This window comes from Coffea arabica, chromosome 5c, assembly GCF_036785885.1.
Source record: "Coffea arabica cultivar ET-39 chromosome 5c, Coffea Arabica ET-39 HiFi, whole genome shotgun sequence".
NCBI classification, from domain to species: Eukaryota; Viridiplantae; Streptophyta; class Magnoliopsida; order Gentianales; family Rubiaceae; genus Coffea; species Coffea arabica.
In genome coordinates this window covers 25,046,588-25,063,674 of record NC_092319.1, presented here as the reverse complement: position 1 = coordinate 25,063,674, position 17,087 = coordinate 25,046,588, and the positions used below count along the sequence as shown (strand labels likewise).

Below are 17,087 nucleotides of genomic sequence, written 5' to 3'. Positions count from 1 at the left end.
AAGTTCTTAAATCAAGTTTTATCGCAGATTTGGACTCTAAACCCGGAGTACAACCCAAACGCGAACACTAGAGGCACTACTTTTGGTGAGTGCTTCCAAATATCTGATTGAGCTTGATATTTGTGATTTATCTTTGACCGATATGATTGCATGATATATAAGTGATGTGATAGGGCAAGGGTGTACTTTATCGCACTTGCCCTAACGAGATTTGTTCTTGTTCATCGATTTCACTTGACTTGCTATACATGTGTATAAATTGTATCTTGCCTGGAATTCCAGAAACCCTATGGCTAGTTAATCGAGTCGAGCTGCAAGGGTCAGGTCGATTAGATAACGAACCCTGGGTAACTAGTGATATCGAGTGGAGTGTTATCTCCTCGGCTAATCGGTATACTCGAGTATTACCACCCATGTTTCGTGTGGCGTGCGGGCCCAAAAAAGGGGGTTGATCGGTGGACGGAAACTGCCGTGAAGTGGGATTTTTTTTTTGGACTAGTTTATTACTTGAAAGTTGACGGAGTGTCAACTACCAATCGATCAAGCTGGGATGGAGCTGAGATATGAGCCATTGTATCCTTACATGTGAATGTGAACCAGATATTTCTTGTCTATCTGAAGTGTTATCTCTCTGATTTGACTTGTTTGCTCGCTATTTCACTATCACACTGTTATTACTTTACTTAATGGCCAATTTGATATTTGGAACTTCACTGAGTTTTGGCTCACTCCATTAGTTTTGTTTTCCTTACAGGGGTACGAGCGAGACATGAGATGTGTAAAGACTAGCGTAGCTAGTTGTTTTTTCCTTTTGACTTGTACTCGCGCTATCACTCGATTAGAATGATTTGTACTTGGATTGTATACACTTCGAACCAGTTTGGGTATATTGAGGCTTTGTATCTTGATTGTGCATCGATGTAAATTATAAGATTGAATTGCGATGTTATTTATTGTCTATGGATGTATGCACGTGATACGAGTGAGTGAGTCCTGGCGAGAGTTGGGCAGGCGGTCCGCCGAATCCTTTGGTACGCCTTAGGGGGAGGTGGGGTCGTCACACACTTCCATATGGGAAGAAGCTAATTAGTATCAAGTGGGTCTACAAGACCAAGTACAAGCCAATTGGAGAGATAGATCGTTACAAGGCAAGATTGGTGGTTAAAAGATATAAGCAAAAGATAGGTATTGATTATTTTGAAATTTTTGCTCCAGTTGCCAGACTTGATACTATTCGCATGATTATATTTATTGCTATCAATAATTCTTGGAAGATTTTCAAATGGATGTGAAATCTGCTTTCTTGAATGGTATTCTCTGGAAGGAATTATACGTTGAACAACCTGCAAGTTATGTGAAGGCCAAGAAAATAAAGTCTACAGGTTAAAAAAGGCTATATAGTTTGAAACAAGCTTCTCGAGCCTGGTATACTTGTACCGACTCTTACGTTGTTGGGAATGGATTTCATAAATATCCATATGAGCATATTATGTATATCAAGTTCAATCCCGGTGGTGATATTCTTATTGTATACTTATATGTGGATGATTTAATTTTTGTTGGCAATAATTCCAAGGTGATTTCTGAGTTCAAGATAACTAATATATGATTAGTCACTTTGAGATATTTTCTTGGCATTGAGGTTTTTCAAACAGATGATGGCATATTTATTACACAAAAGAACTATGCAGGTAACATATTGAAGAGGTTTCAGATAGATACTGCCAAGCCAATATTAACTCCAGTTAAAGAGAAGTTGAAGTTGGTGAAAGATGGCAATGGTGAATTTGTTGATACCACTAATTTTAGGAGATTGTTTGGAAAACTGAGAGAGTTGACGTCGACAAAGCCTGACATTACTTTTGATGTTGAGTTAATTAGTAGGTTTATGGAGTCTTCATGCCAATGACATTGGCAAGCGGCCAAGAGGATTTTAAGATATATTAGAGGTACACAATCTGATGATATCTTTTATCCATATGCTAACAATTCTAGTTTTGTTGGCTTTACAGACAGTGATTGGGATAGTGACATGATTCAAAGGATAAGCATATCAAACTATGCTTTTTATCTGGGTAATGGTATATTTTCGTGGTTTTCTAAGAAACAACAAATGGTGGCATTATCTACAGCAGAAGCGAAGTATGTGGTAGCTATACACAGTGCTACTCAAGCATTATGGTTGAGAAGAATGCTTGATTTTCTACGGCATGAACAAGTTGGTCCTACAGCATGAACAATAGAATTTGGTAGGACCAACTTGTTCATGCCGTAGAAAATCCAATGTTTCTACGGTATCACGAAAATTTCAATGGTTATCAATGGTTGAGTTGTCAAAGAATCCAATGTTTCATGTACAGAGTAAGCACATTGATATCAAGTTTCACTTCATTCGTGAATGAGTTTAAGATCAGAAAATTGCCATTGACTATTGTTAGAGTGAAGATCAAGTGGCAGACATTTTCACGAAACCATTGAAGGTGGAGCTATTTCTCAAGTTGAAGACGATGTTTGGTATGACGCAATTTGAAAATATTGGTTTAAGGGAGGCAATGTAAGATCATTAAACCAAGTCTTTTTAGGATTTAGTTTGTTTTATTTAGGAAACTATTTATTTTGTTGTTTAGTTGTGATTTTCTATTACTAGTATGTTTTGGTAGTTTAAATCCCAATAGAATTTTGGTACTTGATAGTCTTATATAAAGACCAAAGCTTTTGGTCTATCGATGTAAGACAGAAAGAAAAGATTCAAAGAGATAATAAAAAGCATCCAATTCTGTTTCTCCTGTTTCGTCTTTTGGTCTTAGAATTTATTTTGTTTCTTGTGGTTTCATTCAATCGAGAAATGCTTGTGGCTTATATTGATTATTTTGTGGGCCTACAATATCTCCATTCCAAGATATAAAGGAAGTGCAAAACAATTATACATTATTTTGTTCAGCTTCCTATGATAGATTTTATTTACATACAATATTGTTCGCCCTTAATCCATCCAGAATTGCATCACTTGATGGTCTCATTAGGTCATTGCCATTACAAGAATTCAAGAGCATATCTGGGCAACCTCGCGCAACGCGTGAGGTCCCATTTAACTGATACATTTAAATGTGAGAGACTAAACTTCGCAATTTGGGCTCATGATCGTCCCATTTAATTAGTACATTTAAATGTAAGGGGCTAAACTTCGCTTTTTGGGCTCACGATCCCTTAGCAAAATTGTGTAGATGTAGATTCAATAGGAGCATGATGCGTGGTGTGGCATTGGGTTTTTTTTCAATTTTAAATTTGTTTTCTATAACATAGAAATTTTTAATTTTGTATTTATTTTCTATAATTGAGTAGAAGGAGGAAGTGGGAAGGCCAACATCGACAATAGAAGCAAAAGCGATATTGTACGAATCTTGTTTCATTCTATTTTATTCAATATTTATACTAAAATAAAAATGGCCATAGAGAAAAGAGGTGGGAGCAGTTGCCGGTTATAGAGAAATTGTAATCCATTATAAATAACTTATTTAATTTTGTAATAGAAATATAATATTCAATTAGTTGCCACTTTGATCAATATGTATCAGTTGTTTTTGAATTACGTACGTCCAAATTTTTTGTGTGAATGATCAAAATTTATCAACATTTATATCTGTTGACAATCCTCCTTGCTTTTTAGTCAAGCCATGGCCTAGTTGTACTAAAGCTGTGGCAACCTAAAGGACTATTACGCCTAGAACTAGAAGGCTTTTACAGTAAGAGCAAGATTGATAGTGGAGAGAGTGTTCCATTTGAAATTTAACGATGAAAATACATAACAGGCAAACCATATAAATATACCAATGATAGAGATACTGATATTTTAGTACATATTAAGGAGCCCCACCTCCACAAATTGTGCAAATTATATGTGTATTTATTTGTTTAACTAAAGCTAAGCATTCCTTTGCCCCAACACATTTAACTTATTTTTTTTTATCCCCATTAAATACTCTTATTAAAATTATTTATGATAAACCAATTCTTGTGCTTTGTTTCAATACACAGTTACCTTATAAATACAACTAATAAAAAACAATATAAAAAAGAAACAAGAGACATTAAAAGGGAAATTTCAACCACTATTAGATTCTATTTATACTTGATTGATTTAAATAAAAGGGTTAATCACAATTTATTTCCCTAAGATTCTATTTATACTCCTGTACTATGCAAAATTTTCATTTTGAAATATCCATCTTCCTTTTTCCAATGAGTTTCAACTTGTGGTTCAATTTCGGCCACTCTAAATGATGGTGGTAAGTTTCACATAAGAGGATATCAGATAATATACTAACAATTGATCATTTTTAAAAATAGCAAAGAAAAGATCTAATCAGCAAAACTCAGTTCGAGGAAAAAGGAACAAAAGAATGTCCAAATAATCAACATGTGAATTTGTGATTATAACAGATGAATAATTCATTTTGAACTGTTTAATTATAAGGAAATAGAATACAAGACTTTTTAAATTTTTTAAATTGAAAAATAGATGAAATTGATTTTAAACGAAATTTGCATTTAAATTGGTGCCAAATAAAATTGTCTGGAACCTTAGTGAAGATTCGAAATTATCCTTTTGTTTTTTGATTTAAGTTTTCTTAAAAACCAAGGTACTTGAAGTCTATCAGTACACAAAGTATTTTTGTGGCTTGGAGTCTCTTGAGGGTCGCCAGCTGATATCTCTCAGCAGCGAGATTTTTGTGATCCACATGGCAAAACAGTGGCCTCTCTGTCCCTAGAAAAATCACAGAGGAAATCACAAATCAATGCCTTAACCAATCAAATGCTGCTGAGGTGTAGATATCGTAATCCAGAATACTTACCATTTGGCACATTCAATATTTGAAACAATTTGTATATATTCATGAGCTTCTTTGCATCATTACACATCCTACTCTACCAAAGTCCAAAATCCCTTGAACATCACAAAAGCTCAATTCATCTCGAAAATCAAAGTAATGGCAACTTCAGGCATCCAACAGTCTGCATTTGCTGGTCAGACAGCTTTGAAGCCTCAGAATGAGCTTCTGAGGAAGGTTGGGAGCTTTGGAGGTGGCCGTTTTTCCATGAGACGTACGGTCAAAAGTGCACCCCAAAGCATTTGGTAACTACTACAATTGTATATTTATCATCTTTTATTTGTCTTTAGATTTGAGATAATAGGCGCTGAGCTCTGAATTGATAATTGTCTCGTTAATTGTACATTTTGTTACTAGTTTACACATCATGTGCATTATTTACTTGTATCAATTAGTCATTAGACTGTTTGTCTAATTAATAATTCAGAATATAGAAGATGCGTGTCTATTTGATCTAAGCATGCAACTTTACTCTTGTGGCACTAATAATAGGAATATGTTTCACATTTTTCATTCTTTTTATCTATTGAACTGTTTTAAGATTCCTCTTTTTTATTTTTTATTTTAATATGTGCTTACTCTTTCTTCCTCGCACCCTGTTCCTCCTGTAAGATTGCTCTCAGCATTTCTAAGAAAAAGAAATAAGCTCATATTAGCACTTCTTGATACAGCTATTGCATCCCAATGCAGACTATATCTATTTCAGCAATTCTAGCATATGAAAAATGTTAATTATTCATGTTAGAATGTTTGTATTAGCTATTTTGGGTTTTTTTTTAAAAAAAAAATACTATGTTTTCAGAAAACTTTTAACACTTTCTCTATTCACATTTTCATGTGCGGGCACCATCTCAAATAAAAGTAACTATAGCAGAAGTTTTCAAAAACATCCCATAAAATTACCATAGTTTTTCTTTTGTTTATCCTTAATGACCAAGGCTTTGAATTTTCTGAGAATCAGTAAGTACTCCTGCTTTCATATCTTCCTATGATGCTTGGTAGTTGATGTAAGAACTTTTTCTCGCTTTGTGTCTTTCCACTTTTATTCTTATATGATTAAGATTTTAACACCACACAACTATCAATCACTTCCAATAATTCTTAATTTCCATACCTTCTAGTATTATTTCTTATTAACTCCCAGTAAGTTACGATCAAATTCAAAAAAATAATGACAACTTCTTTTTTTTTTTCAAAAAAAAAATTGTACACCTCTAGAGTGTGCCTTTCCAGCTACTTTGTATGTTATCATGTCAACATTTAAGAACTTGAGTTTTTGAGTGATACAACAGGTATGGACCTGATAGGCCCAAGTACTTGGGCCCATTCTCTGAACAAACTCCATCATACCTGACTGGTGAGTTCCCTGGTGATTACGGATGGGACACTGCTGGGCTTTCAGCTGACCCAGAGACATTTGCCAAGAACCGTGAGTTAGAAGTGATCCACTGTAGATGGGCTATGCTTGGTGCTTTGGGTTGCGTCTTCCCGGAAATCCTCTCGAAGAATGGTGTCAAATTTGGTGAAGCTGTCTGGTTCAAGGCTGGTGCCCAAATCTTCTCTGAAGGTGGACTTGATTATCTTGGCAACCCAAACCTCATCCACGCCCAAAGCATCCTTGCAATCTGGGCCAGCCAAGTCGTACTTATGGGCTTAATAGAAGGATACAGAGTTGGTGGAGGGCCACTTGGTGAAGGACTAGACAAGATCTATCCAGGAGGAGCTTTTGACCCATTGGGTTTGGCTGATGATCCTGATGCATTTGCTGAGTTGAAGGTGAAAGAGATCAAGAATGGACGATTGGCAATGTTCTCGATGTTCGGCTTCTTTGTCCAAGCCATTGTTACTGGAAAAGGCCCAATTCAGAACCTCATAGACCATTTGGCCGACCCTGTTACCAACAATGCTTGGGCATATGCCACAAACTTTGTGCCCGGAAAGTGAAGGAACAAAGGCTGAACTTGTCCGTGTAACTCTAATCAAAAGCTATTCATATATAAGAAGTTCTTTGCTTGTGGATTTGAGCAATATTGACATGATATTTGGAAAATTATACTATAATATGCTTTAATCACTTGCATGCTTATTCATTTTTCATAGGTATATAATCGAGCCGAATTAAACTCGAGTATTGCTATACTCAAGGTCGACTCGACCTATAAATAATTTGGCTCGAACTCGACTCAAGTTCGATCGAGTCGAAAAATCTCAAACTCGAGCTTGATTCGAGGAAATCTTTAAAAGCCCGAGACTCGACTTGATAAGGCTTGATTTTTAGTCAAGCCTTATCAAATCGAGTACTCAATCTTTTTGACTCGATACCCTATTTGTAAATTCAGTATAAATTATACCCATAACGGTCATTTTATAATTATAATACATATATTTTTTTAAAATTATATGGCTTGACGAGCTACTCGATGAGTCACGAGTTGCAAAATTCTGACTCGAACTCAACTCGAATGTGTACTCGAGTAGCTCGAGACTTGGCTCGAACTCGATCAGTTGAATGTGTACTCGAGTAGCTCGAGACTTGGCTCGAACTCGATTTGATCGAGTTCAAGCCAAGCCATTGACTCGTGAGCTACTCACGAGTCGTTCGACTCGCTTACATCCCTAATTTTTCATGATCTTATATTAAGCTAAAAAGGTATTACTTAGATGTGTGTATTTCATTTAAATGGTGTTTAAGTGTTAGTTTTTTGACAAAAGTATTATTGATTTGGAAAAGTATCTAAATGCAAGGAGTACAATAAATGTAGGTGTGTATACCTATATGGTAAGTTTGAAAAATTAAATTGAGTTTATTTCCACAATAACCTTCTTCTTTAAAATTATTCCCAAACCAATATACTTTCAAAATTTATGTCCTTCTTAACTTACTTGTGAGTTTTTTTTCCCTAAAATAATCCTCTTATTAAAAAATATTCCCAAAGTGACTCAATTCCTTTATTCTTATAATGACTTTCTTTTTTTGCCATATGATTGTTTAATCTGCCACCTAGGATCGCAAAAAATGAAAAAATGAAAGTGGAACCTAGCCGTTCCTGCTGGAGTAAATGTAAGAGACTTATTCTAAAAGTGTGAATTTTATTTTAGAAGAGAGCAAGATGACATAGCTATTATAATTTCCATATAATTTACTTAAAACTTAAATCCTACCACTATGAACCTTGTTTTTATCAATCTCTGCAAGCTCTTTTAAGTTTGCTAAAGATATTGCTTGTATCTAATTCAAAGGAAGTGGTCATTCTACAATTACGAAAATAAAATTTCATTAGGAAATGAAAAAAAAAGGAAAAATGAAAAATAAATAAATTCTATCTTGACACTTGTTTTCCTCCCAACACCAGAAAGTTAAATTTAAAAAAAATATTAATGAAGCTTAAATTTTCATGTTGCAAACCGAGAGTTGCCAAATTAGTATACATCACAATCAACAAGAAACACAAAATGCAAATGGCATCCTACAATTTAGTGAACAAATTTGCGCTTCAATGGTAAAAAAGACAACATTCAGCGTTGTTATTCAAAATTTGAGATGCACTAACGTTTCAAATACGTATATCTTATGCCAAAGAACTAAGGATGTCACGCCCCGAGCCCGCACGTGCCCGTCACATGACATCCGCCGTAATCCCAAGTCCCACTCAGGAATACAAAGCTACATTAACTAATTAAACTTGGCAATACTAAATAATTTAAACAAATAAAGTGCGGTTCGAATTACATATAAAAGGAAGTCTACGAATATTCAAGGCGTTTCGTACATTTATTCTCCAATTGAAACAGCGGAAACAAAAGTAAATAGGATAACACTAGAAGTAGCTAGCCTGCCAACTTCTATGCACCTAAACTAATAAAAGACATCCTCAGGGTCTTCTATGTAAATCAATTCATACTCTTCCGAATCTGCAAAAATGGTAAGAAGTGGGTTGAGCGACACATCGCTTAGTAGGTAATATTTACCCCTCTGTTGGACCATGCACTCTTAATTTTATAGGTGCACAAATATATAAGTACAACTCAATTCAATTGTATATCATTCACATCCGTAATTTTGAAAGTAACGTTATTTATAAAGCAATCAGTAGTAAAGAATGACAAGCAATTTAAAAGCATCTTATTGATAGTTGTACATAAGAAATCGTAAAGTCATAACTCATTTCGAGTCAACATAGCCAAATAGGATTGAAAACGAGAGTTTCATTTACACATTTGAAATCTCAGAAGGGTAAGTACCACCTACCTTTGTTTAGCTGCTCGAGTGGACTACCTTAGATCCTTGTACCGTACCTATCAAATGCATGAGTTCCCTAATTAGTTGTTACTTCCTATAGATGCATAAATATACCACCCTAGGTAAGCATGAGATTCATACCTAGACCATTAAATGGACCCTAATCGCATCTCCCTCAAATTGGGCGATTTCTATTTTTGGAAGGATTCCTAATTTGGAAAGTTTCTATTTTTAGAAAGTTTCTTAATTTGGAAAGGTTCTCCTTTTTGTAAAGTTTCCTAATTTAAAATAAAATAATTATTCATAATCATGTTTATTATTTTGACTGTTATCTTACTATACATATTTATAATTAATAATTATTTATTACTATATTATTATCGTACTTGTCGTTGCTACTTTATTTTATTACCACTTATATACATTTAATAATTAGTTATTATCACATTTCACTTTATTCCTACCTTTGTGCGTGTGTAGGTGTCATTATTATTTATGCATATATGTACATATATATATATATTGATTTATTATTATAATATTGTCTTAATTTATTACACTTGTCTTTATATTTATATTTTTTGTTTACATCCTTTATTTGCTTCATCCATATTATTATTATTACTATTATTATTATTATTATTATTATTTTAAGCACTTCGTTCAACAATCTAAAGCTTATCTTATATTGTACAACTTAATCTAATAAGGCTAAGTTAACATGTTTTAGATTTCTATTTAAGCACCTTAGACTTAATTAATAAGGTAATATTTTAAATGACTAACCCTCACTTCCAACAATTATATTAGATTGGGTCCTAAACTTTAATATTCACAATATACTATAAAAATGGGCTAGTTATATTTAAAATCTATTTATTAAATATTTACTAAATTTTATATATACTATAGTTTGGTCCAAGATTAAATTGCTCCCTCTTTACTTATTTATTTTTGTTTATTGTTATCATCATTTTTCATTTTATTTTATTTTATTATTAATATTTATTATTAATATATATATTTTTTTTAACTTCTAGTGGGGCCCATGGTTGGCCATTGGCCAACCATGGCTGACCATAGTCGCCAGAGAGCTTGGCAACCCAATTTCCTCAATTGGGTGGCCGTGAAGGCCAACCCAAATTGCTCCATTGTCGCCAGCAAGAGCTGGCGACAACAACTAATGCTTTTTTTTTTTCTTAGCCTTGGGTTGGCCGAATGGCCAACCTTTGGAATTCTTCTTGTGGCGTTGCTTCTGCATCGCCCTGGCCGAAACAGAGCAGCGGCAGCCGCCGCTGCTCTTCCCTTTCCTCTTTTTTTATTTTTTCTTAAACAGATTCAAACACCCAATAAATCAGGATTAAAATCAAACCCCCTCCTATTTCTATTAATCCAGATGTGAAACTTATTGAAACATATATATCTAAACCTATATAGCAATAATACATGTCCATAAGATTTCCTAGAACAATTAATACCACTACTAAAGCGTTTACAACCAAAAAAGAAGTTTTCTTACGTGAACTCGAAACTTACAAGTTTAGATGCCTAGTTGTCAGATCGATTAACGGTGTCGCCTGCTTCTCCTTCCCTCCTTTCTGACGGCTCTTGCTCTAGGGAGGTAGACGAAAGAGAGGTAAGGCTAAGGTTATTTTTCTGTCTAGGGTTTAGTAAAATTCTAACCCTAGCAATACTCACTAATAGGTGGCTTGGGCCAGAGTTTTACTTTATTAGAGCCCATTAGCCCATCCTACAGTTACTTCATTTTTTTCTTTTACCTAGCAAATTTTATCTTTTTTTAATTAATTGGGAAAACAAAATAATAAAATCGGTGCCAAAAATCGCGGGTTTTACAAAGGAACACAAGATTCAAATTACAAAGGGTTAAAAAAGAAAAGAAACTTAGTATTAGGATAATGATTATGAAGTTTTAGATATTGTGAACCTTTGGTTGCAGTTTTGTTTTTGTTTTGACAAGTAAATATACAGGGAAAGAAAAACAAAACAAAAAACTACACAGGAAAAAAGGGTAGAGATCTAAGGCAAGAAAGAAGTGGAGTTTGCTTCTTTTTCTACTGTGGCTGGCAAACAAAAAAATAGAAAAGTAATATAATTTGATATTGAATTACTTTGGGAATATTTTTGAAAAAAAGGATTGTTTTGGGAAAAAATCGTTTAAATGTACTGACAAGTGCCTAATAAAATCCAAGCTAAAATTTTCTATTTCTCTCTTCCACAAGTATATTTAAGTTCTTAGAGTTTTATCTATTGTCACATCTAGGATTCAAATTTTGAGTCTGGCAATTAGGGAAGGAAGAATTTGAGGAGGGATGGGAGGTAAAATAATAATAAAAAAAGAAGTCCACAAATCTAATTCCTATGTATAGGTCTACGATCTATTTACACCTATATCGAGTGCAAGGCTCTGAGTCTTGTACAACTTTTAGGGGAAAAATACCGGTTTTCATCCCCAAACTTTGGGGTAAGGACACATTTCGTTCCTCAACTTTTGGGCACGACACATTTGATGTCTGAATTTATATTTTTTGACCAACGTCATCCTCAAATGATAATTTAGCCAATTTTTAACGGAACTGATCACGTGAAAATCACATGACCGTTAACTAAACTTAAATCATATTTTTAACAAAACCTGTCAGTTTTCTGCATGCAATCAGTCAACTTTTGACAATTTTGACTAAGCATCCATTAATAAACACTTGCATCCCATACGTAAGGGGGGAAAAACTAAAAATAAGGATAAAATGAAAAATACGCAAGAAAAGAAATAATCAGCATGAAAAATGAAAAGGGATAATTTCACAAACATCCCTTGAGATTTTTAATAGTTACAAAAAACTCCCCTCAAAATTTAAAAATTACATATACTTTGCATACTTTTACTATTTATATAAGACCAAATTATTTGAGTAGGCATTGAACTATTTGAATAGCAAAAATTTGGCCCTTCAATTATTCATAACATATTTTTACCCATTGAACTAGTATGTTTTGTATTTAACATAAATTAAATATGTGAAAGTTAAAAAAATTAATAAATTACCCATAACATATCAACTTTTTATGGAAAATTGGCAGGTTTTGTAGTATGTTTTGTACCAACTCTTTATGGGAAACATACCAGCTCTTTATAGGAAAAATTGATTAAATAGCGTCCAAATGCAAACTAGTATGTTTTGTATTTAACATAAATTAAATACGTGAAAGTTAAAAAAATATAATAAATTGTCCATAACATACCAGCTCTTTATGAGAAACATAACAACTCTTTATAGGAAAAATTAGTTAAATATCTCCCAAAGGAAAACTAGTATGTTTTGTATTTAACATAAATTAAATATGTGAAAGTTAAAAAAAATAATAAATTGCCCATAATATACCAACTCTTTATGGGAAACTTGCAGGTTTTGTTAAAAATGTGATTTAAGTTTACTTAACGGTCATGTGATTTTCACGTGACCCGTTCCATTAAAAATTGGCTAAATTGCCGTTTGAGGATGACATTGATAAAAAATTATTAAATCAGACATCAAATGTGTCATGCCCAAAAGTTGAAGGACGAAATGTGTCCTTACCCCAAAGTTTGGGGATGAAAACCAGCATTTTCCCAACTTTTAAGCAATTGATTCTCAATATCTTAGAGGATTTTATCAATTTCACCTTTGTATTCCTAAGTGATATTTAACCTCTTAATTGAAGGCTTATTCTATCATAATGTCATCAGAATATATACCGTATTTCATTAGTTCCTTAGTCTTCACCTAGTTCAAGTTTTTTGGGAGTCTGATATTTATTCATCTATAATTGAACGAATTACATTTTTTACGCTTCTAATAGAATACAAACCGATTATTCTTCAACAAAAGAAACGTGCCATATGTTTTTCCCACCTCTCAACAGCCTTATAGCCTTACAAAGGCCCAATTCTCTTTTCATAGAGATGACAAACTCTCCAAAACATTAACAACAAAGGCATGAGACCCCAGCCAACAAGTAGTTCAAGTAGTTCTTTTTTTTCTTTGTGATTAAATCACGAATTCTGAATTTTTCAAATTTGCCCATTGTATTATGCTAAGGTACTAGGCCAAGACAATCGACCCAAAATACCAAACAAATTCCGTAGCAGTAATCCGAACCCCATACCCCTTAATAGTAGACCTCACGCCATTGCAAGCTTCAAAAATTCATAGCAATAATGGGTGGGAGGGACAAGAATTTGGTGGTGGAGAAATGGGACTCTTAGATTCCCTCCCATTATTCCCAAACCAAAGACGTCATTATATACTAAACAATAAAAGAATTTCAGTATACTAATAGCGGCAAGAGAGATGCAAAATCCTTCCTCCTTGAACCCAGAAAGAGCCGAACTTGGAGGACTTGAGAGCAATAGCTCCTCCGCCACATCCAAGACTCAGGCCAAGACCCCACTCAAGTTCAGACTCATCTGGGTACAAAGATGAAGAAACCTAAAATGATAATAATGAGATCTGTAGAGGCCCCGTCCCGGGCCTAGACACGTGGCAGCCCAGGAAGGGTAGAGCTGGGTCTGGATCGCAGGCCTCTAACAACCGTTCTGGGGTACACCGCCACTAGGGCTCCCAAGAGGTTCCAGGGAACAATCCCACAGAGGGCGGGGAGAATCCCTCTCAGCCCGGGATTGTGGTTATACCGGGCAAGTTCCGAAACGTACGGAGGTCGGACTCTCGAGCAGGTATATATGGTAACGCACACCACCTACACAAGGTACGCTCACTATTGGCACATTACTTCCGGCTGCTTTACTCCCCGTGAACTTCATTCACCAGAGAGCTAACTTGACCGTCGGAGTGCCCTCGGGGAGGACTTCGGGGCCCTCTTGTTAGATCACTCTCTTATTTGCCTTGCAGGCTTGGAACCAGCTCTTTCCATCAGCACGCCGAGCTAGTCACGTCAGCTCAGTCCGGGGAAGCTCAGCGCTTCTTCAGTTGGCGCCGTCTGTGGGAACCAGAGGTAAGTGCAGTTGCGTTGATGGCGAGAACGCGTTCCAAGCGGACCGTGGAGAGCACCGGCCTTGGAGCCGGTGAGGGGTCCCGGCGAATGGAGACCGGGGCGGATCCGGGCGCCGGGGGCTCAGCCCTGTCAGGGGAACGGAAACAGCAGATTTTTCAGTTCGTGACGGAGAACCTCCCCATGCTGGAAGACATCATCCGGCAGGCGAAGGAGGGGGGCGAAGCCGGTGGTGCGCAGACCTCCGAGGTGAAGAGGAAAGAAAAGGAACCACTTCCCGAACTCTCGGAGGATGAGTCACGCGACCAGCCCCCCAGAAGGAAACGACAACGGACTCCCCCTCGCCCCCGAGTCTCGGTGGTCGGGAACAGCGAAAGGTACTCCAGCGGCAGGTTTGCGGGGAGTAGGCCGAGAAACCCCTCCCCGTGCAAACCTGTGTGGAACGAGCCCGATCGCTCTCCCGACCGATCTATTAGGAGCCGGCCGTGAAACCCTCCCCAATGGAAGCCTGTTCGAAACGAACTCGAGCAGATCTTGCGGCCACAGTTGTACGAGGACAACTACACCATCTCGCTCTTCTCCCAGGAGATAGAGGATTACCCACTACCCCGGAGGTTCAAGATCCCGAGCATTGAGATGTATGACGCTTCAACCGACCCGGAAGACCACCTCTCGGTCTTCCTGATGCACATGCGCCTACAAACACCCGTGGATAAAATCCGTTGTAAGACCTTCCCCATGTTTTTAAAGGGGAAGGCTCGGCTCTGGTTCCAAGGTCTGGTACCGGGGTCTATCCAGAGTTTTCCTGAACTGGCCAGACAGTTCGTCGCCCAGTTCGTTTCCTCGAAAACTTATTCGAAGAATGCGACTCACCTAATGGCTATCGGGCAGAGGCCCGACGAGTCACTGAGGAATTTCATGACCCGTTTCAACGCGGAGAGTTTACAGGTCAGGGACAAAGACGAAAAGGTGGTCATGGCTGCCTTCATGAATGGGCTCCGGGTAGAGGAGCTCTTCTACAAGCTGGCCGAGATACCTCCTGGAAATCTGGAAGAGCTCCTGACCAGGGCGCACGCGGCCGCTAATGCGGAGGAGACGGGCCGCCTGAAGAGAGAGTCAGATCGGGAGCTCGGAGATCGGAGAGGACGGGGAAACCCCCCCCCCTCCGAGAACAAGGATAGTTCGGCCAAGAAGAACATCTTTGACCGGCTCTCGAGGGAGAAAGCCCCTGCTCCGCCACCACTCCCGGAGAAAGGCTGCACCCGCTTGACTCGGCCTAGAGCCCAAATCCTGGCTGTTATGGAGGCGGAAGGCTTGGGAGGTCGGCCGCCCAAGATGGGGACACCTCGAAACAAAAGGAACCAGGACCGGTACTGCGTTTCCATCGCGACGTCGGACACGACACGGAGGGGTGCTGGGCCTTGCGGAAGGAGATCGAGAATTTGGTCCAGCGCGGCTTCCTGGGACGATTTGTGCGGCAAGGTCGCCCCGGCCAGGAGCCCGGACGCACCTACTGCGGAGATCGGGGTGAGGGCCGGCATCGCGACTGCCCTGACCAGCGTGACGCGCTTCGAGGCCACTCCCCCGATCAGGACACCCAGAACCTAGCGGGGGTGATAAACACCATCGCTGGGGGTCCCACGGAGGGGACAGCCATGCAACTCGGAAGAATCGGCGACCTCTCCCCGAGGGGGATGATTCCTTGAAGCGCTTACGCATGGATGAGGAGATCACTTTCGAACCAAGGGATGCAGTTCTTCTAGTGTCCGGGAACCACGAGACCATCGTGATAGACATTGTCACCAACAACTATCAGGTGAAAAAGGTGTATGTCGACCAAGGGAGTGCGGTTGACATTATGTTTTATCGGGTGTTCAAGGAGCTCGATTTGGAGGATGGACAGCTGACCCCGATTCGGACACCCCTTGTGGGCTTCACCGGACCGCCTATCAACCCGGAGGGAATGATCACCCTGATGGTCACGATAGGGCAGGCCCCCAAATGCCGGACCATCCCTGTCAATTTCGTGGTGGTCAAGCAACAATCCCCGTACAACGTGTTCTTGGGTCGGCCTGCTTTGAACGCCCTTCGAGCTATTCTCTCCACGCTCCACCTCAGCGTCAAGTTCCCCACTCCGGGAGGGGTAGCCGAGGTGCACGGTGATCCAGAGGTGGTCAGAGCTTGCTACTTGGCCATGCTTCGGGGACAGGAGAAGGTGGTCGCCCAGACGACCTGCTTGGAGCCCTACATTCCAGGTGTCGCGCCCCATTTTTCGTGATGGAAAAATAAGTGTTAAAAGGTGTTTATAAAAGATATGATTTTATTTTAAAACAAGTTAAAAGGAACCTAAAATGGGACTTTAAAAAATGCGACAATTTGGATCCAAAAATTTAGTCTAAAAGGGCTTTTTAAAAAAAAGAGGAGTCGCCACTTGGTATTGAATTTTGGTGTACCAAGTCACCCAAAAAATATTTTTTGACAAAAATAAAATAAATCAAAACCCTTTTTGACAACTCCAGGTCTTTGAAAACAAGAGAAAATGGGTTCGGGAGTCACGATTGAAGAAAGGAAAGGCAAAGGTTCAATTGACTCAAACTTAAGGCATCCTTTCAACCTAGTCTATGCTAGTTGCGAGGTTTAGTCAAAATTTTCCTAATCTAACCCTTAATTTATCACATTTGGATGTTTTCTACATGAATGCAAATCTAAATTTATAAAATATCGAAAGGGTCAAAATATCCATTCAAGGGTTTAATCGAACCAATCGCATTAATTGCGAAGGCCACAATGATTCCTTGAAAGTGTCACGAGTATGTAAATGATGAAATTAAAATAAAGAAAAGAAATTAAATTATATACATATATATAAGTGATCAAAGAAAAAGAGAATGCAACATAAAGGGTACGGGAGGCAAAAACTCATGACGTAATTTTCTTATACATGGATTAAT

At 37.8% G+C, this 17,087-nt stretch overlaps 3 protein-coding genes and 1 long non-coding RNA gene across 4 annotated transcripts; 3 read left to right on the top strand and 1 right to left on the bottom strand.

Moving 5' to 3' along the window:
• The first annotated feature begins 4,902 nt into the window (after positions 1–4,902).
• On the top strand, positions 4,903–6,917 carry LOC113689822 (chlorophyll a-b binding protein 36, chloroplastic). Its single transcript, XM_027207611.2, has 2 exons — positions 4,903–5,134; positions 6,182–6,917. Exons 1-2 carry the CDS (start codon positions 4,989–4,991, stop codon positions 6,831–6,833), a joined length of 798 nt encoding a protein of 265 aa, XP_027063412.1. The 5' UTR covers positions 4,903–4,988; the 3' UTR covers positions 6,834–6,917.
• Positions 6,918–8,589: 1,672 nt separating this feature from the next.
• Positions 8,590–10,800, bottom strand: LOC140007481 (uncharacterized). The gene is made up of 3 exons (XR_011814793.1): positions 10,666–10,800; positions 9,139–9,185; positions 8,590–8,801 (listed from the first exon to the last, which is right to left on the bottom strand). It is a non-coding gene; the product is annotated as an uncharacterized lncRNA (long non-coding RNA).
• Positions 10,801–14,772: 3,972 nt separating this feature from the next.
• On the top strand, positions 14,773–15,744 carry LOC140007248 (uncharacterized). Its single transcript, XM_072049951.1, has one exon. The coding sequence runs from the start codon at positions 14,773–14,775 to the stop codon at positions 15,742–15,744; it is 972 nt and encodes a 323-aa protein (XP_071906052.1).
• Positions 15,745–15,853: 109 nt separating this feature from the next.
• On the top strand, positions 15,854–16,414 carry LOC140007247 (uncharacterized). The gene has a single exon (XM_072049950.1). It carries the CDS (start codon positions 15,854–15,856, stop codon positions 16,412–16,414), a length of 561 nt encoding a protein of 186 aa, XP_071906051.1.
• Positions 16,415–17,087: the final 673 nt, after the last annotated feature.